The sequence below is a fragment of the Triticum aestivum genome, chromosome 7D (genome assembly GCF_018294505.1).
Source record: "Triticum aestivum cultivar Chinese Spring chromosome 7D, IWGSC CS RefSeq v2.1, whole genome shotgun sequence".
Classification (NCBI taxonomy): domain Eukaryota; kingdom Viridiplantae; phylum Streptophyta; class Magnoliopsida; order Poales; family Poaceae; genus Triticum; species Triticum aestivum.
This window is the reverse complement of record NC_057814.1, coordinates 56,468,930-56,494,560: the sequence shown is the minus strand read 5'-3', so window position 1 is coordinate 56,494,560 and position 25,631 is coordinate 56,468,930. Positions and strand designations below refer to the sequence as shown.

Genomic DNA, 25,631 nt, shown 5'->3' with positions numbered 1-25,631 from the left:
TGAAACACCCCTCACTATGTTGGTGGCTCACTCTTTGTGTATGATCACTCTCTCACTTTTTCTTTCCTTTTCTTTTCATCTCATCAAGATAGACTTCCTCGGGTGTCATGGGCAGCCAAGTGAACTTTTCTCCTTTATGGATAAAACATAAGCGATTCGCATGCCCGCTGATTTGCACATCACGGTCATGCAACCACGGTCGCCCAAGAAGCAAGTGACAAGCGTGCATCGGCACCACATCACACTCAACATCATCCTGATATCTCCCTACTGAAATTGGTATTTGCACGCTGCTAATCACCTTAATTGCGCCGCAATCATTCAGCCATTGCATGCGGTATGGGTGTGGGTGACGTTTTGTTTGCAATTGAAGCTTCTCGACCATCTCCGTACTTGCAATATTGTTGCAGCTGCCACTATCAACAATCACTCGACATATCTTTGAGTTGATAAGGCAACAGGCATGGAAAAGATTATGCCGCTGCCCCTTTTCCTCCTCCACAACCTGGGCATTAAGTGAACGACATACAACCAAAGCTTCTCCATCAAGTTCCTCATGAGATAAAATAGTTCCTCCTACTTCCCAACCTTGCTCCTCTTCCACTTCATCATTGCCACCTTCAGGGTCACTTTCAGACTCCCATTCACCTTGTTCATTGATGATCATAGTTCTTTTGCTTGGACATTCCGAAGAAATATGACCTCTTCCTTTGCACTTGTGGCATTGAATGTCGCTGCTGCGTGTAGAACTCTTTTCTGGAGGTGTAGCAGAGGATACTCCTGCTGTAGCTGATGACCTCTTATCTTGATTGTGAATAGCAAGTGAGGAAGCCGTCGAGGCATGTGGGTGTCTAGGTGGTGCACCCTCAGACTGAGAACCATATGGCTGTTGTGCTCGCTGCCATGAGCGTGTGGCGGTGCGGCCTTGGAAAGCACGAGTACGACCATTACGCATATTCTTCTTCTCAACTCTTATAGCTTTATGTACCACATCTTGTAATGTATCATAAGGAAACATCTCCACAAAATCTGATATTTCATTATTCAGCCCATGTAAAAGTCTCGCCATCTTCGCCTCATCACTTTCACGGGTTCTTGTCCGAATCAGCAGCACCTCCATCTCTTTATAGTACTCCTCAATAGTGCGGGAACCTTGAGTGAGCCCCTGCAACCGCTTGTACAAATGCCTCTCATAGTATGATGGAACAAAACAGCGCCTCATGACTTCCCTCATCAAAGTCCAGCTGCGGATATGATTATTGCATGACATCAACCGATCGTCTTGCAGCTGATTCCACCATGTAAGAGCGTAACCAGAGAACTCCATAACAACAAGATCAACTCTCTTGGCTTCAGAAAAACCATGGATGCGAAAGATTTGATCACACTTCTCTTCCCACTCAATATATGCATCCAGATCCTCTTTTCCTGTGAATGATGGCACATGTAGCTTCACTCTCGCTTGGTTGTCACGGTCATCCTGATCACGACGGTCATAATGATGACCATTACGACCAAAAACAGCACCACGGCGAGGCGGGGAGTAGGGTTCATAGTCCCCCATGCCTTCATCTTCGTCACCAGGCTCGGAGAGATCTTCAAGGAAGATGGCATCACCATCATGTGCCGCTCGTCACTGGTGATCAGCAGCAAACCCGCGGGGGTCATGGCCTCGCCCGCGAGGTTCTCCTCCATGCAGCCCACCCTCGCAGGGGGCAGCAAAGTCGCCATGCCTCCGTTTAGCACCAACAGCAGGGGCGCCGTGGGCAGCAGCTCCTGCGTCTCTTCCAAGACCAACATGTCGATCGTTGTTTCCTTCACGTGGCCGGTTGTCAGCGGCCAGCGAGGCAACGGGGCTATGTTGATGTTGATCCCCATTACCCGCGATAGGAAGACGACCACCGAACATCCTTCGCATAGGTGCAACTATACTCTCCTCAATCATATCACCAAGTGCCGTGCGAGTTTTTGGAAGGTCATCTTCCACATGTTGATGTCCATGTACACTCAAGTTGGATCCTGTCATGTTAACTCTTGGAAACCAGTGGACAAAAGAAAAATATATGTGGAAGACACTCAGCTCACCTTCTTGCTTACCCAAATTCTAATGATTCCTTGGCGGCTGTGCGGAAGTAGCAAATTAGGAGTGGACGGGCGAATGAAAGGAAGGAAGCTAACGGTTTCTAGGTGGATCTGGGTGGGGTAAAAAGGGAGGGCTAGTGCTGAGATCCAATCGATGCAGACCAAATGAACAAGAAAATTTTGTAGATCCTTGCACCACGTTTGAGCTGCAACACTTGCCACTACAACTTCTGAAATTTCTCACTCAACTGAAAATGATTGCACACTTGCTCAACACTTTCTCTTCTCTTTTTTTTTTGCTCTCTTTTTCCTCTTTTTTTTTTCTTTTTTCACTCTTTTTCTTTCTCTCTCTCTCTCTCTCTCTCTCTCTCTTGCAGCACAAAAGATCCAACAAGACTCAAAGAAAACAACAACAACTTTGGATAGAACTTGGTGCAAACACAAAGAGGAAAGCAAACAACTAGATCTCAGCAAACAAAGGCTTGGATTTTTTTGTGGCTTTTTGGCTTTGGACTCTAGGACGGGGAAAAACCAAACTAAAAAGGATAGATCTAGCAACAAAGATACAGATCCTACCGTGTAAACCTTGCTCTGAATACCAGATGATGCGACCCCGTCTTCGAAGAAGAGGGATTACAAGGGGAGGTCTGATCTTCACGGCGTAGGATCGATAAATGGATGGGGATAACTAGCTGCAAGCAGCCGGAAAATGGAAAATAAGATATTATGACCCGACGAGGAGGAGGCTCACCGAAGCTTGCAATCCGAACATTTGCCGATCCACAACCCGCAATACTACCCCACACAACCACACTCAAGTCGTGGAGCATGGGATAGGTGCAATCCGCAAGGGAAACCACGAACTCTAATCCACACAACACGATCTAGTCGTGGAGCACGAATTAGGAGCAATTTCTCAAGGAATCACGAGAATAAGGATAACAAGAGCTCTCCAATCTCAGGAGGAGTCTATGTCTTTGGTCTTTGATAGAAATGACAAAAGTCCCCAACGAAGGGAAGATCTAGCCTATTTATAATCGGGACAACCCCCTGGATAGGTGTGGAAACAAACTAGCTTTGGGAACCAGTTTAGGTGTGAAAGAGAACCAGCTTTGGTTTGACTAAATGGCTTCGAGACTTGATGAGGTAGCTTCTGGAAAACTCTCGTTGGACGTGGTTGGCAGTTCCCGACCAAACATTGTTCACTGGAGTCAAACAATGTTTCCTTCAGCAGCATAGTCGAGTTCTGGAAACCTTTCGCAAGTTGGGATATCCAAACTCGTGCAAAACATTGTTTCGTCAGAATCGGAACAATGTTTCTTCAGCAGACAACTCACTTCTTCATGAACTCCTAACTTTGTTTATTCGCCATAAAACAATATTGTTTCACAGACTGATATGTGTTTGGCCTTCTTCGATATTGCACCTGCGTTCAACCAACAATAAAGGAGGTGAAGGCACAACCATGTTTTCAAGGTCAAATGATAAACTTAAGTTAGCGTTCCCCTGATTATGTATTTGCATTGCGTGACTTCTTGTGATTGGACCGTTGATGATTGTTGGTGTGGTGTCCATGGCTGGGATGTCCTCATCATCCTCCCCCTCTTGAAAAGGAGTCGTCCTCGACTCTAAGGGTTGAATGGTTTTCATGTCCTTATCAGTGCCAATGCCACAAACAGAAGCATGTGACCCATTCCCCATTAGGACGGAAGAATCCCTTGCGAGCTGATAAGAAGTAAACAGGGAGACGTCAGCACACACATGAACGTTAGTACCCGAATCAATCCACCACGAAGATGATTGAAATACTAAAAGCATAATAGGTAAATTACCATACCCATCAGTATTGCTAGTGGTCACCATGTTGACAGTCTTGGAGCTCGTTTTCCCTCCGCGGTCTGCACGTTCATGGCATTCCTTGGAAAAGTGTCAGGGCTTCCCACAGGCGTAGCAGTCTAGCTGAGCCTTGTTGAACTTCTTCTTCTTGAATGTAGTAGTCTTGGTAGGCTTGTTGAAAACAGGTTTGTTCTTCCGTTTGTTCCTGTTATGTGGGTATCTCTGCACCATATTGGTGGTAGGCTGAACGTCACCTCCTTTCTCAGTACTGTCTTTAGCCCGAGCTTTTTCCCCAACATCAAGAGATGCAATCGGATTTTCAACTGATATCTCTTGTCTCTTATGTTTCAGAGTTGTGGCGAAATTCCTCCATGAAGGAGGCAACTTTGCAATCATGCACCCAGCCACGAATTTGTCAGGTAGAACACACTTAAGGAGTTCAAGTTCCTTCACAATGCATTGTATCCCATGAGCTTGTTCAACCACAGAGCGGTTATTCACCATCTTGTAGTCATGAAAACTCTCCATGATGTACAGTTCACTGCCTGCATCCGTTGCACCGAATTTTGCATTCAGTGCATCCCACAGAGTCTCTCCGTCATCTATGTGCATGTACACATCACACAGACGGTCAGCAAGAACACTCAGAATGCATCTCACAAACATAGTATTGGCTTCCTGGAATTTTCTCTGATCTTCGTCAGTCATTCCCTCTGGAGCACCAACACTAACGTGGAAAACTTTCAGTGAAGTAAGCCAGCGCGTGGTCTTCACCTGCCACCTCTTAAAGTGCACACCAGTAAACTTAACCGGCCTCAGTGCATCAGCGTATCCAGCCATAGTTAACTCAGGAAATTGCCTACAATTAGGTTTTTGGATTGTTGGAAAATTAGGCAAGTTCATAATTAATTCCAGTAAATAATTCATGACTAGAAAAGATACTAGCATGCAACAATCTAGCAAACTAGAAGAACAGCAAAACATGTAGAACAACAGCGCACACGAAACAACAGTTGTAGAGACAGACATGAACAGATGATGTTGGACGTACTGTTCGTTAGCTATTGTGGATGCGACGGTGTTGATGACGATGTTAGCGACGATCTGCTGCCGACGGCGATGAGTAGCACCGCCCGACTTGGACGGAAGACGACCCGTGATGACGAATTTGAGCAGTCGCGCAGAGCGTTTCCCAAAAACCTAATTCGTCCTCTCCCGGTGCAGGATCGCAAGGACGAACGGTTCCGGAAACCTGCTCCCCCACGCGCCGATGCACGCCGGCGTTTGGGATGGAGTAGACTACGACGACGGCGCAAGTTGCGAGATGAGGCAAAACCCTAGGTGTTTTCGGTGTATCTTTGGCGGCTGCGCTAGCCGCGATCACAATCTCAACCCGACTTGGTTTCTAATTTGTATACTTACCGCACATGTTGCATGTCGCACGTACGCCCCGGCACGGCCCGGCGAGGCGAGCAAGCGCGCGTGTGGTCTTCCCTTTCTCTTCTCAACACACCACTTAGAATAATGGAGAGAACCCACTATATAAAGATGTCCAACTCTTCTTCAACTTCCGAGGAAGGACTAAATTTTAGCACCACCATTTGTCATTTTACACATGGGCGACTATTTGAGATTTCCCTATGGGTCTAGCCCATTAATTCTAACATGACACGGTGGTCACCAGCGTACCTAGGCTCGTGATCGAGAAGGATATGGTGGTGCATGCGTGAATGCTCGAGTCGTTCCAGGGTCGTTCTCTCCGTTTGCTTTCCTGGCGATTTATTTTTTTTCAGTTGATTGGCACCTAGGCGGCCCCATATTCCACCAAATTTGCTATCTCAATTGCGTGAGAGATTGCTTTGGAGCTCGGTTGATTTAGTGGAGAAGAAAGGGACTTTGCGCATCGTGACGCGGCTGACCACAGTCTCTCGGTTAAACACTTCCCGCCTTGCCATCATGCATGTATTTAACACCATGGCAGATTTGTGCCACTCACTAGCTCCTTGGCGCCTTAATTATATGGGCCATCGTGACCCTTGCCTGTAGTAGTTTTCATTTGCTCTGGACGCGCCTGTGTAAATCTCACACGGACTGCTAGCTAAGACCATGGAAGCTGCAGGGGTAGAATCAAAAGGCTCGCCCGGCGACGCCGCCGATCCCACGTCCAAGAAGGTTCGCCGGACCTCGTGGGGCTGCGCTTTCATCCTCGGTAACGCCCGCAATCTTTTCGTTTTGTTCTTGTGTTCGCGCTCTGGCATGCATACATACGTACGCACGTGTCACCTATGCTTGAATGCTTGATGCATATGCGCGCATGCAGTGAACAACTGCTTCCAGTCCGCGGCCTACTTTGGCCTGTCGACGAACCTGGTGAACTACCTCAAGGTCCAGCTGCACTCCGGCAGCAAGGCCGCCGCCAACAGCGTCACCAACTGGCAGGGCACCAGCGGCATCGCGCCGCTTGCCGCCGCCTTCCTCGCCGACTCCTTCCTCGGAAGATACTGGACCATCACGCTCTTCGTCCTCGTCTCCGTCGCGGTACGTACGCGTGCGCGCTGATGCGCATCATACACCTACGTATATATATCAGGGAACACCTCACCTGGATCCTGATGGAACAGGGGTACGGCGTCGTGACGGCGAGCGCGTGGGCGGCGCTGGAGAGCGCGGTGTTCTACGCCGGGCTGTACCTGGTGGGGCTGGGCGGCGCGCTGCAGCCCGTCATGGCGTCGTTCGGCGCGGACCAGTTTGACGTCGAGGCGGACGACGAGGAGCGTGGGCGGCAGAGCTCCTTCTTCAACTGGTTCTACCTCTCCCTCACCGTGGGGTCGCTGGTGGGCGGCACCGTGCTGGTGTGGGTGCAGTCCGCCCACGGCTGGCGGCTCGGCTACGGCATCCCGGCGCTGCTGAGCGTAGTCGCCGTCGCGCTGTTCCTCGCCGGCACCGGCGCGTACGGGCGCCACCAGCCCCCCGGCGGCAGCCCGCTCACCAGGATCACGCAGGTGGTGGTCGCCGCCGCCAGGAAGTGCGACGTGGAGACCCCAACCGACGCCGCGCTGCTGCACGAGCGTGACGGCGACGACGGCATGTCCGAGATACTGGGCAGCCGCCGCCTCGCGCACACCAACCAGTTCAGGTCAGTGGCTCAGTGCCCGTGCCCCGGCCGTCCCTAGCATTGCTTCCACTTGCACCGTTCCTATTTTCTGTCCACAACTATAGTCCCCATCAAGTAAAGTGCTGTGCATCCGCACCCGCTTAAGTTCACTTAAAATGGTAGCTTTATCCATCTTTAATTATCTACAACTAATCCAGATTAGTTAGTAAAAAAATTAGCGGGAAAGGATCTTTTCATTAGGTGATTACATTCAAAGGACAATGCTAGCTATTTCCACCGGGGAGTTTCGAAGCCAACGGGCTGTGCGCTGTTATGAGTGTGTCTGCTAATTTTAACTAGACTAATGTTTCTTTCATGAGCCGGAATCGTTTTGATCTCATTGACTTGGTTCACATACATCTAGCGCTCAATATCTTTTATTAGTAATTCACCTAAAGAAATAGTTAGTAATTAGGCTATGCATAGTGGGAGTATCACATTAATATTATGCATATAATACAACAGTATGATACTATTCGTGCAACGCATATTATATTTTGTTAATGATATGCACTAATTGCCAACCTTATTTTTTAAGCGTTTTCTCCTCTAACTACATGCATGCATTAGAATCACTCCTCCCTCCTGTGTGCCCTTTAAGCTCTAACTAAATGCATGTATACACTAGCGAACAAAAAGAGTATGTCTTCCTAAATTCTTCCTATTGCAAAAAATATAAATATTTTTAACTCAAACCATCGGTCTGATTCAAAATCCATTTTAACATAAAAAAGTCATCACGACGAGATCTTCGAAACTGGATCCCTGTTCATACGTTTTGATGACTTTTTTTACATAAAAAGTTACCACGCCTAGGCTGCGTAAGTTATCATGCCCGTCATACATAAATTATCATGCTATTTATACATAAATTACCGGGCATAGAAATGATTCTCCCAACCTTCTCTTCACATGTACATGTATGCGTGCACTAGAGAGAAAAAAACGGATGTCACCCTAGATTCTTCTTATTTCGAAGATTCAAAATGTTTTGTACCTCAAACCGTCGGTCCGATTCAAAATTTGTTTTCGCCAATAAAAAAATCCATGGCGACAAGACCTTCAAAATTACATCCATATTGGTATGTTCAAACGACTTGTTTTCGGCTTAAGTGTTACTAGACCTAAGCTAAGTAAATATACCACGCCTTCGGTGCATAAAGTATCATGTAATTTACACAAAAGTTGTTGAGGGTGTGTTTTTGACGATTTCTATCCCCAGGGTCAAAGTTACCACGGTGTTCATACGAAAGTTATCAGGTCTGCGATATGTGTATTACTATACGATATATTCACACAGTAATTACCTGGGTTATGTTTCGAACAACTTTATTCCTGGGTCAATAATTATCATGGTGTTTATACGTGAGTTATTAGCTCTGTGGTGCATAAATTATCATGCAATTTACACAAAAGTTACCCGATGTATGTTTTGAACAACAAAAATCACCCGGGTCAAAGTTACCATGGTGTTTGTAAGTAAGTTATCAGGTTTGCGGTGCGTATATTACATGCTATTTACAGAGAAGATACCTTTGGTATGTTTTCAGCAACACCCCCAGTATAAGTAATCGTGGTAGTTTGGATGAAACTTGTTAAATTTCATCAAATTTGCATTAATATATCGAATTAGTTTAAATTGTGTCCCTAATTCGTGTTTTAACTATTTGAAATGGGGGGCATTTGAGGGAGATAGTTGGATGATGTCCGTCTGACAGATGTCTACAGACACATCCAAATATGCCCGCACATATTTAAAGGCCATTGAAGATGCTCTTATAAACTGCACGGGGAAAAAGTTTGTCACATGCTCACCCTGTATCTTTCGCGTCATTTTCCTCCCTTCTGCTTTTCTTGGTCGATCTAGAGGCCATTTCCATAAGCCGTACCCAAAAATCTTCATATTTTATGCAAGACACTGTCGTTTGGACTTTTGGATGTTCAAGTGCTTTAGTACGTAATCACATATTTTACTGAACTTGACAATCACAATAACCCAACACACCTTCAGGGAACCGAGTATAAATAATATATGAGTAATGCTACATCTACAAAGGTTTACTTAACAATTTTACATATAAACTGATGTGGATTGTGATTGGTAATAGAGGAGCGATGCTAGACCCACGTAAAGTTACTTGAAATTTTTACGTAAAGGCTGACTTGGTGGTAGTTAATTGGATTAGGATTAGTGGCTGGGGCCCACCCAGTTAAAATCGGGGGGGGGGGGGGGGGGGGAGAGTTATTGAGGGAAAGTTACGTAAGTCTTCGTAAGCTCGTTCGTAGGTGTAGCATTATTGGTAATAGAGGGATGAGGGGGCCCACCCCACTTAAAATCGGGAGGGAAGAGAGAGAGAGTTAGTTTGGAAGATTAAGTAAATCTTTGTAGGTCTAGCATTATTGATAATATATTCAACAACAAAAACGTTGTGCTAGCAACATAATCGACTATGCGTCCAGGCCCGAGCAATCAATGAAATTTTACATGCAAACATGCCATGTAACCATGTCACTAAATTTATCTGTTGCACCGATTCCGGTTGTCATCGATCGGTCAGGTCCTTGGACAAGGCGGCTGTGGAGACGCCGGGCGACAAGGCGCGGCCAGTCAGCCCATGGCGGCTGTGCACGGTTACGCAGGTGGAGGAGCTCAAGTGCGTGCTCCGTCTACTGCCGGTGTGGGCGTGCGGCATCATCTTCGCGGCCGCGTACACACAGGTGTCCACCACCTTTATCCTCCAAGGCGACACGTTGGACCCGCGCATCGGCAGCTTTCACGTTCCCGCTGCAGTGCTCACCGTCTTCGACACGCTCAGCGTCATGCTCTGGGTGCCGCTTTACGACCGCGCCATCGTCCCGCTCGCGCGCCGCCTCACGGGCCACCGCCGCGGGTTCACACAGCTGACGCGCATGGGCGTCGGGTTCGTCATCCTCACGGTCGCCATGCTCGCCGCCGGCATGCTCGAGGTCGCACGGCGCCGCGTCGTCGCACGCAACGGCACGTACCGCGGCACGGACGGTGCAGAGTACGTGCCACTGTCGATCTTTTGGCAGGTGCCGCAGTACGTGGTGTTGGGCGCGGCGGAGGTGTTCACCTTCATCGGGCAGATGGAGTTCTTCTACGACCAAGCGCCGGACGCCATGCGGAGCATCTGCTCGGGGCTCGCCCGCGCGGCTTTCGCGCTGGGCAACTACGCGAGCTCGGCGCTCGTGTCTGTCGTGGTGAGCGTCACGACGAGCGGCGGCCGGCCCGGGTGGATCCCCGACGACATCAACGACGGGCACTTGGACTACTTCTTTTGGCTGCTCGCTATGCTCTGCGTTGGCAACTTCGGCGGGTACCTGCTCGTCACACGGTGGTACAACTACAAGAAGACCGCGGATTAAACTGGAAATCACTGTACGTGTAGATTCCGAACGTGTAATGACTAGGTACTTCCTCGGCTTCTCTATAAAAGAAGTTTGAAAGCGGCTACGTGTAAGTTGACTGTTTTGTTTTTATTTTTAGGTCAGTTGACTGACCACAAATTATATTCAGTGGATTTGCATGCATGTTGCAGCGCAACGGCGCCTCCACTGGCACCGGTCCGCGCACCATCGTGGATGCCTTCTCATTAACTTTGCGCAAATACATATTCATTCGTGCGCGCTATATCGTCGAACCGAGCGGCCGCGGTTCGACCGCTCGATGCTAGCGGATCGTGTTGTGGCACCTCGACTCAGAGTAACCGATTTACTTTACATTGTCAGTCCAGAAATCAAGTCTTCTGACAAAAACATCTTGGCACATAAAATAATCGTTTTATTGATACTAGCGGAACATAGTTCGATGTTACATCAAGTAGCGAGGCCAAGCGGCACACACGGTGCGGCTGAACAATATATACATTATTTAGTGAATATAAAGGGGCCTCGATCACGGCAACTACACGGCAGCGGAACGACGACGAAGCGGGACTCCATAGCACAGGGACACCGATGTGGACACGATCTAGACACGGGCAGCACTTCGATTCAGTGAGACTTTCCTGAAATCTGGCATGACACACGTCAGGTCAGTACATTGAATGTACTTGCAAGCTCACAACAAGCATAAACATAATGGCAAACAATATCATGATATTTAATCAAGTTAAATGCAATGCAGAATCATACTACTGATGCAGTGAAAACAACTCGTGCACCAAGTCCCTCGGACTTTCTTACCGAACGGGTACCTTGTAACCAAACGGTGATCTTACTCGGATCACAAAAGAAACCAACACTTTGGTCTCCACCATCATCATAATTTCTCAACCATCATCTTTCAAACAGTGCCAAGATATAATACTTAGGGTGCAAGATTAATTATAACTGTTGATCCATGGTGTGACCTACTCACGAGTTGTGTACGTAACCGAGGACGCGGCTATCGATAGATTAAATACACTCTGCAGAGGTAGCGACTGTACCCACACCACGGAATCCATGGTCTCGCACTCCATTCGGGTGGACCAACGGCATTCCAACGAAACCCTCCCATTGCCATGACACTCTCCCGGCCACTCCGACTCACTCCCCACTGGGCTAAGTCCTGGGTGGCCCCGTGCCTACCAAAGGCATCAACGGCCATCGTCGTGGCAAAACATAAATGGTCCCAAACGGGAACAAGGTACCATAACAACAAACGGGCACACAAGGTTATGTTCTCTTACCGGGCCAGGGTACCGCAAGCCCATAACCTTCCCTCGTTGGAGGTACCGACCAGAGGCATGACAACGGACCGAATAAAGGCCTTCCCATAAAGGCAAATGTGGTTGCACTGGGAAAAACTCGATTCAGTGGCACCTTGATCCGATCAACGTTATATTCAAGTTGAATTAACATCAGGTTTAACTTGAAATAAAAATAATGGGTGTCATGATATGCCATGAATATGCAACCATAAAACATGCATTACATACCACTATGAGTAAATGGATCAACATCATTAAATCTTATACTGGCACTAGTCATCATCAAACCATACTGATCTTACTCCACTGGTTCTTGAGACTCATCATTTTTTAGTCATGATATCAACTTAATAGAATCAACTTCTTTCTTAAGAAAAATAGTACAGTACTAGTCATGTCTTAACCATGTCATTATCACATAAGCAAAAGTTACTTCTACTGACTCATACTAACTTAGACATCATCACACTACTGGAATCTAGCATTTCAAGCAGAACAAGTAACTAGCAAAATCAATGTTCATTTAGATAATTTTAAATGCATGAAATAACTCATATTCAAGTTGAAAAATCACAAATATTGAAATGACACCATGTAAATGTTGGTGTGGCTTGCCTTAGTGCAGAGGAGGTTCACACTCCTCCTGGTGATCCTCAAGACAAGCTTCTCCCTCTGAAAACAATTATAAACAGAGAAAGAAAATATCAAGAATCACTCTAAAAATCACCAGAAATTCCAGACAGCAGAGAAAAATTCACATTTTGGTGTGCTGCTAGAACTATTCAAAATAAACACAATGCAAAAAGAATCAATTCATTTGGACTTCTGGTTTAAAAGTTATGGCTGGTCAAATTTTCTGGTCAAAATTTGAATTTAATTTGAATAAAACAGAAACCAGTGGGGTGACGTCGATGGCGTATTTTCAGAATACACCTCCACTCGTACCGCTTTGGGCGCGAGTGGAGAGGCTGATAGCGGGCCCCACTGGTCAGGTGTGGAGGGGGGGAGAGGGAAACAGGGAGGTGGCGGCGCTTCGCCGGAACTCACGCCGGCGAGGAGGGGTCCTTGGCTGGATCCAGAGGGATAGAAAGAGAGAGGAGGTCGAGGCGCACCTGCCTGTACCCGTGGCTCGACGAGAGACGGCCGGAGCAGCTCGGAATCAAGCTCCCAAGCGGCGGCTGCGGTCGGTCTCGCCGGAGTTGAAGAAGACGGCGGGCGTAGGCAATTCCAGGGACTCCAACCGGGTCACTGGGCACTAGTGAAACACCATGGAGGCGCCGGAGAAGTTGCACGAGCTCGAGAGGGGCTGGAGGGGTGGAGGCGAATAGAGGGGATCGTCGGCGAGCTCGAGCTCGAGGACGGCGGCCCGAGGCCTGCCCGGCCGGGCTGCGGCTATCTACGGTGTTGTGATGGATGGATGAGTGTGTGGTGATGCTCGGAGAGGCTGGGGAGGGCCGTATTTATAGGCGAGGGAGGAGAGGGGCTCGGGGCTCCGCTGGAGTCCTCTGGAAGCGGCGCCCCGCGACGATTGGCGTCAGTGAGAGGGGGAGAAGGCACGGTAGATCACGCGGCCACTGTGGGCGAGCGGAGACGAGCACAGGACGCGTGTGGCGACGAGCACAGTGGGCACGGGCGCACTGTTGGCATGGTCGCGTCGTGCCCGTGCTTGCTGCGGCGAGCTCCGGCGTCGGCGAGTGCCAGGGGGAGTTAAGGGCGTCGGGACGGCGATTGTGGCGAAGTTTGACAAGGCGCGGCGGGGTGGGAAGCGAGCACGCGCGAAACAGAGCCGTCGGCGGCATCCAGAGTGCGTCGACTAGCACGTTGGCATGGTGCACACGCATGGTCACCGCGCGAACTCTGGCATAGAGCCATGGCTAGTCTTAAATTCATGTCTGGCGTGTAGTCCTTGATGGTTTGAGTCACTCCATGGGTTTGAGTTGGTCACAAGAGCTCTGTGTGCGTTGGTTTCTTCCTGGCAAGTTTCTGGTCAGTAACTTGAGAGGTTAACTGTGAGTAAACCAGAAAGAGTATAGGGCTGATTTTTGGTGGTTAGTAGTTTCTTAGGAGGGTAATGAAGCCCTAAATTTTTTGGCTCCATTGGATCAAGGAAAAATGCACTTCCTGTAGAAACTGCATTTTTTGACCAGAACAGAGATGATTTTCTGTAGCAAAAATATTCCAAAAACCTATGCAATATTTTTGCTTGGGGATGTGTGCCAAGGTTCAATGAATATTTGGGAATTTTCTCAGATTTTTGTGGGCAAAGAAAATAGGGGTTGCTTTGGAGCATATGTTGCTGAAATGGGGTTTTGAAGAGAAAATGAATATTTTTCATTCCTAGGATCATTTTGGGATATATGAGAGAGGAAATGATGGTTTGAGAGAGAGATGGGCCACTTGGGTGAAAATCAAAGGTATGCCCAAGTGTTTAAGTAATACTGAGTTGAATCAAAACCCAAATTCAAATCAAATGGCAATAAAAATCAGAAAAAGAAAAGAGGGCAAAAACCAGGCTGTCACAAACCTCCCCCACTTAGGATGAATCTCGTCCTCGAGATTCGGTTGCTCGGGAAAACAATTCTGGATAGGTTGCCCTTAGAAATTCCTCTCGTTCCCAAGTTGCTTCTTCCTCGGTATGGTGCTCCCACTGAACCTTATAAAACTTTATTGCTTTACTGCGAGTGACCCTTTCCATTTCATCCAAGATTCGGAACGGTTTCTCTCATATGTTACATCCTTGGCTAGTTCTAATTCTGCCATATCAGTCTTTTTCTCTGGAGGCGATATACATCGTCTTAGCTGTGAGACATGGAACACGTTTTGCACTTCTGACAATTCCGGGGGCAATTCCAACTGATACGCAACAGTACCCACTCGGGACATAACTGGGAACGGACCAATATATCTTGGTGCCAATTTTCTATGAGTCTGAAATCCCTTCATAGGGTGACTCGGAGGTATACATGTTCTCCAGGTTCAAAACTGATCGGACGGTGCTTTGCATCATAATAACTCTTCTGTCGGGACTTAGCCAACTGCAATCTATCTCGGATCTCCTTGACTTGCTTTTCAGCTTCCATCATGAGATCAATTCCGAAAATATGGCTATCTCCGGTTTGAGACCAGTTTAGCGGAGTGCGGCACTTACGGCCATATAGAGCTTCATAGGGGGACATCTTCAGGCTGGTCTGGAAGCTACTGTTGTAAGAGAACTCGGCATATGGCAAAAAATCTTCCCATTTGGGTCCTTGGGCCAGAGCACATGCTCGAAGCAGTATTTGATTTACTCGCTCAGTTTGCCCGTTTGTCTAAGGATGATAGGTTGTGTTGTATTTTAGCGCGGTCCCCAAAGCTTGATGGAGACGTGACCAAAAAGCTGAGGTAAAAAGGGAACCTCTGTCGGAAGTGATAGTTCTTGCCACTCCATGCAAACTGACTATTCTGGACACATACAACTGTGCGAGCTAATCGGCTCTGTAAGTGGTCCGGATGGGAATGAAGTGGGCTACCTTGGTCAGTGTGTCCACCACGACCCATACTGCATCATTGCCTCGGTGAGTCCTGGGTAGTCCTGTGATGAAATCCATGCAGACATCATCCCACTTCCATTGCGGAACGGGCAGAGGTTGGAGGAGTCCGGCTGGTTTCTGGTGTTCTGCCTTAACTTTATTGCATACATCGCAACAAGCAACAAAATAGGTGATGTCCTTCTTCATCCCATCCCACCAAAATATCTGCCGAAGGTCTTCGTACATTTTGGTACCTCCGAGGTGAATGGAATACGAAGATTCATGCGCTTCTGTCAGGATCTTCTTTCTCAGATCTGCTTGCTCAGGTATACAAACCCTTCCTCGAAACCTTAGCGTACCTTGTGGATCTTTAGAGAAATCCTGGGTCTGTCCTTCTAACATACGCTTGACATGCTTTCGTAGAACTGGGTCGTCTGACTGGGCCCTGCAGATTTCATCCTCGAGAGTAGGGGTAACTTCCATCTGTCAGCGTTCTGGGAACGGGGGTCCCCAGACTTGCCTTCCTGCGGCCCACGGCGTGGCTCCACCAGCGGCCCCATACGGCCCATCTTCACCAGCGAAGACTCAAGACCCTCGTGAGGGGCCAAGCCTCGCGAGGCGGACGACACAAGACCTCCTCAGGGGCGGCCTCACCAGGCTGGCTCGTGAGGAGCAGAGAGATCAAGGCAAGGGGCACCTCGCGAGGTTCCTGTGACGCAAGCCATGACGACCGGCGCCAGGCGGGTGCCAGGCGGGCGCAGAGTACTCGTTTCCTATTTGGTGCTAAAGAGGCAAGCGCATGCGAGGAGTCCCGAGGCATCAGGCAAAGGTTCCCATATCGGTGCAACGAGACCAAGACCAGCAGGACGGCAGGACGGAGGTCACCGTGGAGCCCAAGACGGCGTCACCACCAGAGCCTTTGGCAGGCGAAGACTACTTTTGTCAGGATAGCTTGTACTAGCTATCCCCCTTCAAACTTGGCCATTGTGGGATCCCTTCCCGCTCAATATTTGGGAAGAGGACCAGAGCCTCTATAAATAGGACTAGCCAAAACCATAGCGGGGGGCGGATCATTCGGACCACCCTTGCACTCACCAGCTCGCCAAGCACAAGAACACCTCTCCTCAGGAGGCTGTTCTTCCCTTGTAACTGTTCATCCTTAGCCCAAGAGGCAATCCACCACACCACACTGGAGTAGGGTATTACACCACATCGGTGGCCCGAACCAGTATAAATCATGTGTCTCTTTATTATTTGGGTTCGTCGAGCTAGGCCGTGAGATCCTTGAGCGAGCGAGCCATCGAGGGAGAGAGAGATCTTCGTGCGAACCCCAGTGTTCGAACGTTGAGGGTTTTGCCGGAACCCGTGATCCGACATTTGGCGCGCCAGGTAGGGGTGCGCCGAAGCTTTATTTCCGTCGATCCACGCTCCGTTGTCCCACTAGTACCATGGCCGACGCTCGCCGAGCTCGCGCTGAGCGCCGGGCCGTCCTTGCTGCCCGCGTCGCCCAGACGGCTCCCGTCGGCGGGCCTCCCCATCATTCGCCATCACCTGCTGCCAACGTCACCACCGGCCCGGCAGCACTCGAGCAGCAAGCTCCATCGTTGCATCCCTCCGTGCGCCGGGACGGCCGCACCACAACCCCATCGCTGACTCCCGCCGGCTCATCGTCTCACGCTCGCCACGGGCCCGTGGACGCGCAGGCCGCACTGCTCACGGCACGTGAGCTCCTACGCTACCGCCTAGTCGACGACCTCTACGAGGAGTGGCTGGACCGCATCGCCGAGCTCGTCAGTGCCGCTGGGGGCTCTCCTGCACCGTCTCTCTCGCTGCCTCGTCTGCCCCGGCCGCGGGCAACGTGGCCCACGGAGCGCCTCCACCACCTCCACGTCAAGACGTCTCCCTCGCGCCAAGACGCGCGGCCCCACGGCGCGACCCCCGCGCAGGGTGCCCGCGATAAGAAGGAAGCTGCCATGAGATTCCTCGGCCGCAGCAGGACGCCGCTGCACTCCCTGCGCCACCACGTCAAGACCGTGCACCGCCCGTGGTGGTTGTGCGCGGATATCAAGATCAGGCTCCACCTCCGCAGCGAGCTCTAGCGACCACGGCGGGCTGCCGCACATTCACCCCTGAGCTGCGCAGCATCATCTGGCCCGGAAAGTTCAAGCCCAACCTGCCTCCGCGTTACGACGGCACTCCCGACCCTACGGAGTTCTTGTAGCTCTACGAGCTGAGCATCGAGGCGGCCAACGGCGACGAAAAAGTCATGGCGGACTGGTTCCCCATGGCTCTCAAGGACGGCGCCCGCTCGTGGCTCCTGAACCTGCCCGCGGGGTCCATCTCCTCTTGGGGCGAGATGCGCGACCGCTTCGTCTCCAACTTCCAGGGCACTCGCGACCGCCCTCCGGCCGCGGGTGACTTGCGTCGCATCAAGCAGCAACCCGGAGAAACCCTATAGGAGTACATCCAGCGCTTCAACTGCGCCCGCCTCAAGATCCCCAAGGTGACAGACGAGGCCATCTTCGCTGCATTCTCCGACGGCGTCCATGATGTCAAGATGAAGGAGGAGCTCGCTATCCACGAAGACGTGTGCATGGCTTTGGAGCTGTTCAACCTGGCAACCAAGTGCGCGAGAGCCGAGGAAGGGTGTCTCTCCCTCGTCGAGCTCCCAGCGGCAGAACCAGAAGACAAGAAGGCCAAGGTCAAGGACATGAAACGCAAGGGCGCGGCCGTGCTCGCAGCCGAGTCAGAGGTGAAGCGTGGCCGCGACCACCCAGAGTCATCCAGCAACAGCCACCCATTCTGCGCCTTCCACAACATGCACAGCCACAACACCAGCGACTGTCAAGAGCTCAGGGCCATTCGAGATGGACGCTTCGGTCAACGCCCCGAGCGCAATGACCGGGGCTACGGCCGAGGAGGAGGCCGAACAGGAGGACGCTGGGACGACCGTGGCCCGCGCCAGGAGTGGCACGACCAGCCTCGTGAGGACCGCTGGCATGGCCAACCTCGTGAGGACCGCCCTCAGGGCAAGGCTGGCCTTCCTCCTCTACCGCCACCACCAAGAAGGAACGACGACCAGGACGAGGGGCTGGGGGCTTCCAGGAGCCTCGCACCATTGCCTGCATCTTGGGCGGTGCGCAGGCCCCAGCCTCTCAGCGCCTCTTCAAGTAGTTTGCTCGCGAGGTGAACGCGGCCCTCCCCAGGCTCGAAGCCACGCGCCCACTCAGGTGGTCCAAATGCGCCATCACCTTCAACTCGGCTGACCAGCTCAAGTGCGCGGCAACTGCCGGCGCCTCCCGATGCTCTGTTCACCAGTCATCAGCAATGTTCAAGTCACCAAGACCCTCATCGACGGCGGCGCAGGACTCAATGTCCTATCCGTCAAGACATTCGATAGCCTCCAAGTGCCATACGATCAGCTACGGCCTACCAAGCCCTTCTCAGGAGTGACTGACGGCTCCACCACCCCAATAGGGCAGATCCGCCTTCCGGTCACCTTCGGCCAGCGCGACAACTACCGCACCGAGCTCATCGACTTCGACGTCGCCCTGGCCAAGTTCATGGCGGTAACCCACCACGGTTACAACGTCCTCAAGATGCCAGGAAGCAGCGGGATCATCATAGTCCCCTGCAAAGAGAAGGATGCGGTGTGCTCACTCGAGCGCGCTTACCAAGCCGCGGCGGTCGAGGACCTAGACAATGCAGGAATCCTGTACCCTCTTGAGGCCATCCCCAAGAAGAGGAAGTTGCTGCTGCGCCAAGGGCCTCAGGAAAGCGGCGCCACCAGCAGCACCACCTCAGGACCTGCGCCCTCGGATGGGGCGCCTCCCTCTCATGCATAGGAAGGCGCGCCCGGCGCCCTCCTCGGGCAAGGCTCGGGGGCTCTCTCTGGAGGGCCTCAGACCTCGCCAACGTCACGAGGGAGGCGCTCGGGCACCACGTGGAGGCATGCTTTGCGGCACGTTTCCCTCAGGAAGGCACCGGGCAAGGAGTGCTTGGCGCTCAGGAGTTCCTCGCCAAGACCACTCAGGAGCTGCAGGATGCAAGGGCCATGCGCGGCGATCGCCGCCCATCTGGCGCAGCACCCCATCCAGGCGAGGATGGCGGGCTGCGCGTCTGCATCGACATCCCAGGGCTCAACCGGGCCACATCTCAGGAGCACGTCTGGCCTTCGCACGTGGGACGCTACGAGGGCCCACCTTATAGCTATGTTCGCATGCCGTTTGGCCTGCCGAGCATGGCGGTCGCCTTCCAGCGCAGCCTGCGGAGCATCCTGGCGGCTCAGGAGGCCAGGCATCACGCGGTCCTGGTGGAGATGGAGATGGTCCTCGAGGATCCGCATGGGCCCCCAGGGCCTCCCGAGGCTCAGGGCCCCGGAGGCTCATGAGGAGCGACCCCTTCACAACGCGTCTTCAGCAGCCCCAACATCTCTTCGACAACTAAACCAGGTGACATTTTCCAAGTTCATTTAGCTGGGAGCGCCCCTCGGGCTGCATCATTCCCAGGCCGCGTGGGCCCATCCCTGCGACATGTATCCTTTTGTGTCTTTAGCTTACTTTGCTGGGGGCGCCCCTCGGGCTGCATCATTCCCAGGCCGCTCGGGTCTGACCCAGTGGCATGTATCGTTCCTACATTTACCTAAGCTAGTGTGCTCTCCATGCATGATCTATCTATGCTTATCACCTGCTCGATTATCGCCCACCACCGGAGCTGCTCATGCTGGCACGATGCTTGTGCTCGCGTCCGTCCCTGCAACGTCGACAAATCTGAGCGGTTGAGCTCTGACTCGCGGCACGCCCCGAACACGTCACCTCACCAGGCCCTCAGTGTCTTCACCTTCTTGCAAAGCCACCAGCGGTGGACCAGCAATCGCAGGGGCAATCAATGTCCCTCCTCGCGTTAACCTACAGGAACCTCCCGAGGATAACAGCAGACGGTACCGCGGGCTCCCTCTTCTCCCATGCAATTCGCTTGCACGTTAGAAGGGGGGCTCCTGAGCATCGCGACTCAGGAGCTCTTACTGGCTCTCCAGCCATCACCCCCTGGCCTTGACCACGGCATCGCGACCTGGCATACCAGAGGCGGCTGAGCTCGCTCGAGGGCCGGGACCTGAGGACGTAGAGCACATAGAAGAGCGGGGAGAAGAGGGGGAGGCTTGCACGGGCCTAACCTGGCTACGCTACGGTCGTCGACACACGAGACAGGCGCAGCACAAGGAATCGAACCAAGATCACCAAGATAAGTCATGCATTCGAGTCAAGCCCAGCGCTATTACACAGGATGTTTTCAATCCAATATCCTTTCGAGAATCTAGAGTGATATCAACAACCTCCTAGTTGAAGTACAGACGAGGTTTAGCTTTCGCCGCCTTGTTTCGGCAGCGCAACCCTCCTTTTCGGCCTCCGGGAGCTGCTTGCATGCCAAGGGTGACCTCCCGAGCATCGCGTCTCGGGAGCTCTCACCGTACCTCGGGCCGCTCACCTCCTGGCCTTGACCACGGCATCGCGACCTGGCATACCAGCGACGGCTGAAGCCTGCCCGGGGACTGGGACCCGCCGGCGTAGAGCGCTATGCTGCCGCAAGAATGAAAAGGAGGGAGAGCGAGGTTGAGGCAAGGCACGCCGCTGCAGACCTTGCCACCTTCACTAAACGCTGCCGCTTGGGCAACCTCGCCTCCCTTTCGGCCCTTGGGTAGTTTCTTGCATGCTAAAGGGGACCCCCCGAGCATCGTGCCTCGAGAGCTCTCACCGGACCTCGGCCGCTCAACTCCTGGCCTTGACCACGGCATCGCGACCTGGCATACCAGCGACGGCTGGAGCCTGCCGGGGGACTGGGACCGGTGAGCGTAGAGCGCCAGGCTACCGCAAGGGGCGCAAAGTGTCGACTAGCTCAAGCGGAATGCGCGACCACAACACTGGACAAAAGAATATATTACATTAGGCCAAAAGCGCTACAGGTTCTTTACACACCCCCACGGGGTTCGCCTCGATTCCTCACTGGGAACAAAAGAGAAAAGAAGCCCTAGCTACAATCGCCAACGCCATCATCAACAGTGGGCCACGGGATGCCGGCACCAACCCCATCCAGATCAGCGACGGCGGCGGCCGGGTGCGGCGAGAGCTCGGGGGCACGTAGCTGTCGTTGCTCGTCTCCGGGGTCTCGTAGGTCTCAGGAGAGTCGCTGGACACCCAAGCACCGCCGCTGCTGCTGGAGGAGCTGCTGGCAGGACCAAGAGCAGGTTCAGCGCTGGCTGCTTCACCATCCTGGCGACCCCCTCCTGGACAGCACTCCAGGCGGTGGCCTTCCTCGTCGAAGACCTTGAAGAACATGGTGGAAACGCCATCGTACTCAAAGTGGATGGCGAGGGCACCTTCCGAACGGCAGACTCGGGCAACCTCGCCCCAGCCGCGGGTCATGAAGATCTTGCCTGGGGAGACGGCTTCAACCTCCGCTCCAGTCGCCGGGGCGTCGCAGTCGGCGTGCTCCAGCGAAAGCTCGAGGGGGCCCCTCGGTGGCATCTCGGCGGAGAAGAACTGCGGGAAGCGAATCCGCGGCATGGGCTCCTGGGGTGACAACGTGCGTCGCCACGGCGCGGCGATCGTGGCCACGCCGTGGGCGGCTGCGCTCGCCATCTCTTCCTCCGGAGCCCTCTGCGTGGGCATACAGAGGCAGCGGATACCCGGGACGTGGCCGCTCGCACCAAGGCCTCGACACCTCCGGCCCCACGACTACGTCGCGGCGATGGGCCAGCCTCTTCTTCAGCGGAAGTGTACCGGGCTCGTCGCAGGGGGTTTTCTCCTTCCCTGTGAGCGCGAATCTCCGTATCGGCGCCATGAGTGTCGCTACTAGCGAGGAAGAACAAGCGAGCGGGATGGAGTAAGAGATGGGTAACGGGGGCTCCGCCCCTCTCCCCATTTATAGCCAGAGGGAGGCCAACCGCCGGACCCCACGATCGCAGGTAATGATAACCCTTTTTGCATGCGGCAGGGACTCGTCAAGTCGGGTAGTTGCCGAGGCAGCGTGGGGAAGCGGAGACGCCCACGTCCAATCAATCGCCACGCGTCAAGCAAGCCCGTGGGCTGTTGGGGCCCGCGGCGCTCCGCACTTGTCCCTTGGCTTCGCCTTGAAGCCAAGCCCGAGCGCGCCTTGGGCCCGAGAGCTACTGTCGGCGTTCTAGGAACGGGGGTCCCCAGACTTGCCTACCTGCGGCCCCGTACGGCGTGGCTCCACCAGCGGCCCCGTACGGCCCATCTTCACCAGCGAAGACTCAAGACCCTCGCGAGGGGCCAAGCCTCGCGAGGCGGATGGCACAAGACCTCCTCAGGGGTGGCCTCACCAGGCTGGCTCACGAGGAGCAGACAGATCAAGGCAAGGGGCACCTCGCGAATTTCATGTGACGCAAGCCATGACGACCGGTGCCAGGCGGGCACCCGCGGGCGCAGAGTACTCGTTTCCTCTTTGGTGCTAAAGAGGCAAGCGCAGGCGAGGAGTCCCGAGGCATCAGGCAAAGGTTCCCATATCAGTGCAATGAGACCAAGACCAGTAGGACGGCAGGACGGAGGTCACCGTGGAGCCAAAGACGGCGTCACCACCAGAGCCTTTGGCAGGCCAAGACTACTTTTGTCAGGATAGCTTGTACTAGCTGTCCCCCTTCAAACTTGGCCATTGTGGGATCCCTTCCCGCTCAATATTTGGGAAGAGGACTAGAGCCTCTATAAATAGGACTAGCCACCACCATAGCGGGGGACGGATCATTCAGACCACCCTTGCACTCACCAGCTCGCCAAGCACAAGAACATCTCTCCTCAGGAGGCTGTTCTTCCCTTGTAACTGTTCATCCTCAGCCCAAGAGGCAATCCACCACACCACACTGGAGTAGGCTATTACACCACATCGGTGGCCCGAACCAGTATAAATCATGTGTCTCTCTGTTCTTTGGGTTCGTCGAGCTAGGCGGTGAGATCCTTGAGCGAGCGAGCCATCGAGGGAGACAGAGATCTTCGTGCGCACCCCAGTGTTCGAACCTTGAGGGTTTTGCCGGAACCCGTGATCCGACGCCATCATATTAGCAAGTACTGTATCAACAATAACCAAATTGAACTGAGTGATCTCTTTCTGAAGTTCGGGAGGCAAGGACTCCATCATGGCATTCAAACTGGCAGGCTTGCGGCTGAGGGCATCGGCGACCACGTTGGCCTTACCCGGATGATAATTAATTCCAAGGTCATAATCCTTGACTAATTCGAGCCATCTTCGCTGTCGGAGGTTTATGTCCGGCTGAGTGAATATGTACTTGAGACTTTTGTGGTCAGTAAATATCTGACACTTTTTTCCAATGAGGTAGTGTCTCCAAATTTTTAAAGCATGAACAACCGCGGCCAACTACAAATCGTGAGTAGGATAGTTCCCTTCGTGGGGTCGTAGCTGGCGAGATGCGTATGCTACAACCTTGCCGTCTTGCATGAGTACACATCCAAGACCTCGCCTAGAGGCGTCACAGTACACATCAAAGCTGCGGTAGATGTCCTGAAGAGTTAAAACAGGTGCTGTCGTAAGTCTAGTCTTCAGCTCATTGAAACTTTTCTCGCAGTCCTCAGTCCATTCGAGTTTCTTATCTTTCTTGAGAAGCTCTGTCATTGGCTTGGCAATCTTAGAGAAACCTTCAATGAAACAGCGGTAGTACCCAGCTAATCCAAGGAAACTCCGGATCTCAGATACTGTCGTGGGTGCCGTCCAATCAAGCACGTCCTTTACCTTACTTGGATCCACGGCTATACCTTCTGCTGACAGAACATGCCCTAGGAATCCAGCTTGCTTGAGCCAAAACTCGCATTTACTGAATTTTGCGTATAGCTGATGGTCACAGAGTCTTTGTAAGACAGCTCTGAGGTGTTCTTTATGCTCTTCTTCACCTTTTGAGTATATTAAAATGTCATCGATGAAGACCACCACAAATTTATCCAAAAAATCCATGAATACTTTGTTCATCATATGCATGAAGAAAGCAGGGGCATTGGTGAGACCGAAAGACATAACTGTAGATTCATAAAGACCGTATCGGGTAGTGAACGCGGTCTTAGGAATATCTTCCTTCTTGATCTTGAGCTGGTGGTATCTGGTCCTCAAATCAATCTTGGAGAATACTTTTTCCCCACTGAGTTGATCAAATAAATCATCGATCCTTGGTAGTGGATATTTGTTCTTGATAGTGACATCATTCAGCTGACGGTAATCCACACACATCCAGAAACTACCGTCTTTCTTGTCCACAAATATTGCGGGTGATCCCCATGGTGAAGATCTTGGATGGATATAACCTTTCTGGAGCATCTCATCAAGCTGTTTCTTTAATTCCACTAATTCTGACGAAGGCAACCGATAATACTTCTTGTATAACGGTGTGGTCCCGGGCACAAGATCAATTGCAAACTCAAGCTCCCGGTCTGGCGGCATTCCTGGTAATTCCTCAGGGAATACATCTGGAAATTCACTGACCACAGGAATTAATCCCAATTCTTCAGCTGCAGCGGTGAAGACCGTCTCTTTCTTGGGTATGCTTCTGCGGTCATAGAATTTTGTGGTTCGACCTTCCTGACTTGTCAAGGTGACTTCTCTGGTCGCACAGTTGATGCATACTTGATATTGGGTCAACCAGTTCATTCCCAAAATAATGTCCAATTTGGCAGACTATATGACTATCAAGGAAGTTGGGAAACAGACTCCTTTGATATCAATTTCCAAATTACGGCAGACCAGATTGCTTCTGAGCCCGGATCCCGGGGATTGTACCAGCATACTTTTTCCCAAAATCGAACAAGGAAATTTGTTTTGGGCAACAAAACTCTGCGAAATAAAAGAGTGGGAAGCCCCAGAGTCAAATAAAATTATTGCAGGTATGCTATCAACAGGAAACATACCAATGACGACTTCGGGGTCCTCTTGGGCTTCGTCTGCGGAGAGGTGGAACTTGCCCTTGGATGGTCTGCTGGACAGGGTATGGCCCCATATTGTTGACTTGCGGCCCGAATGGAGCATTCCACTTGCCGTTCTTGGTACACTATCTGGCATAATGTCCGGTTTGTCCACAATTGAAACACAAGTTGTTGCGCTGGCATTCTTCGCGCACCGGGCTGGTCACGACATTCTTGACTTGAGTAGTGGTCTTGTTAACATTCTGCTGCCAATTGGATTTGTACTCCACCTGAGTCTGCTGCCAAGTACGAGCCTTCTGCATTGGCTGACCATCCTTCTTAGACTCAAACTTATGCATGTGATCATTATTGGCAGGCTTGTTGTCATGCACAAACTTGTGCTCCCTTTCAGCAATGAGGG

The 25,631-nt window shown here is 51.9% G+C and overlaps 1 protein-coding gene across 1 annotated transcript; it reads left to right on the top strand.

Moving 5' to 3' along the window:
• The first annotated feature begins 5,631 nt into the window (after window positions 1–5,631).
• LOC123170501 (protein NRT1/ PTR FAMILY 8.1-like) lies at window positions 5,632–10,624 on the top strand. Its single transcript, XM_044588364.1, has 4 exons — window positions 5,632–6,127; window positions 6,239–6,456; window positions 6,540–7,054; window positions 9,631–10,624. Exons 1-4 carry the CDS (start codon window positions 6,025–6,027, stop codon window positions 10,457–10,459), a joined length of 1,665 nt encoding a protein of 554 aa, XP_044444299.1. The 5' UTR covers window positions 5,632–6,024; the 3' UTR covers window positions 10,460–10,624.
• The last annotated feature ends 15,007 nt before the right edge of the window (window positions 10,625–25,631 follow it).

Coding starts and splice junctions, on each gene's coding strand:
- LOC123170501 (XM_044588364.1), top strand. CDS start 6,025: ATGGAAGCTGCAGGGGTAGAATCAAAAGGCTCGCCCGGCGACGCCGCC. Junction 6,128..6,238: donor GGGCTGCGCTTTCATCCTCG/GTAACGCCCGCA, acceptor GCGCGCATGCAG/TGAACAACTGCTTCCAGTCC. Junction 6,457..6,539: donor TCGTCCTCGTCTCCGTCGCG/GTACGTACGCGT, acceptor CTGATGGAACAG/GGGTACGGCGTCGTGACGGC.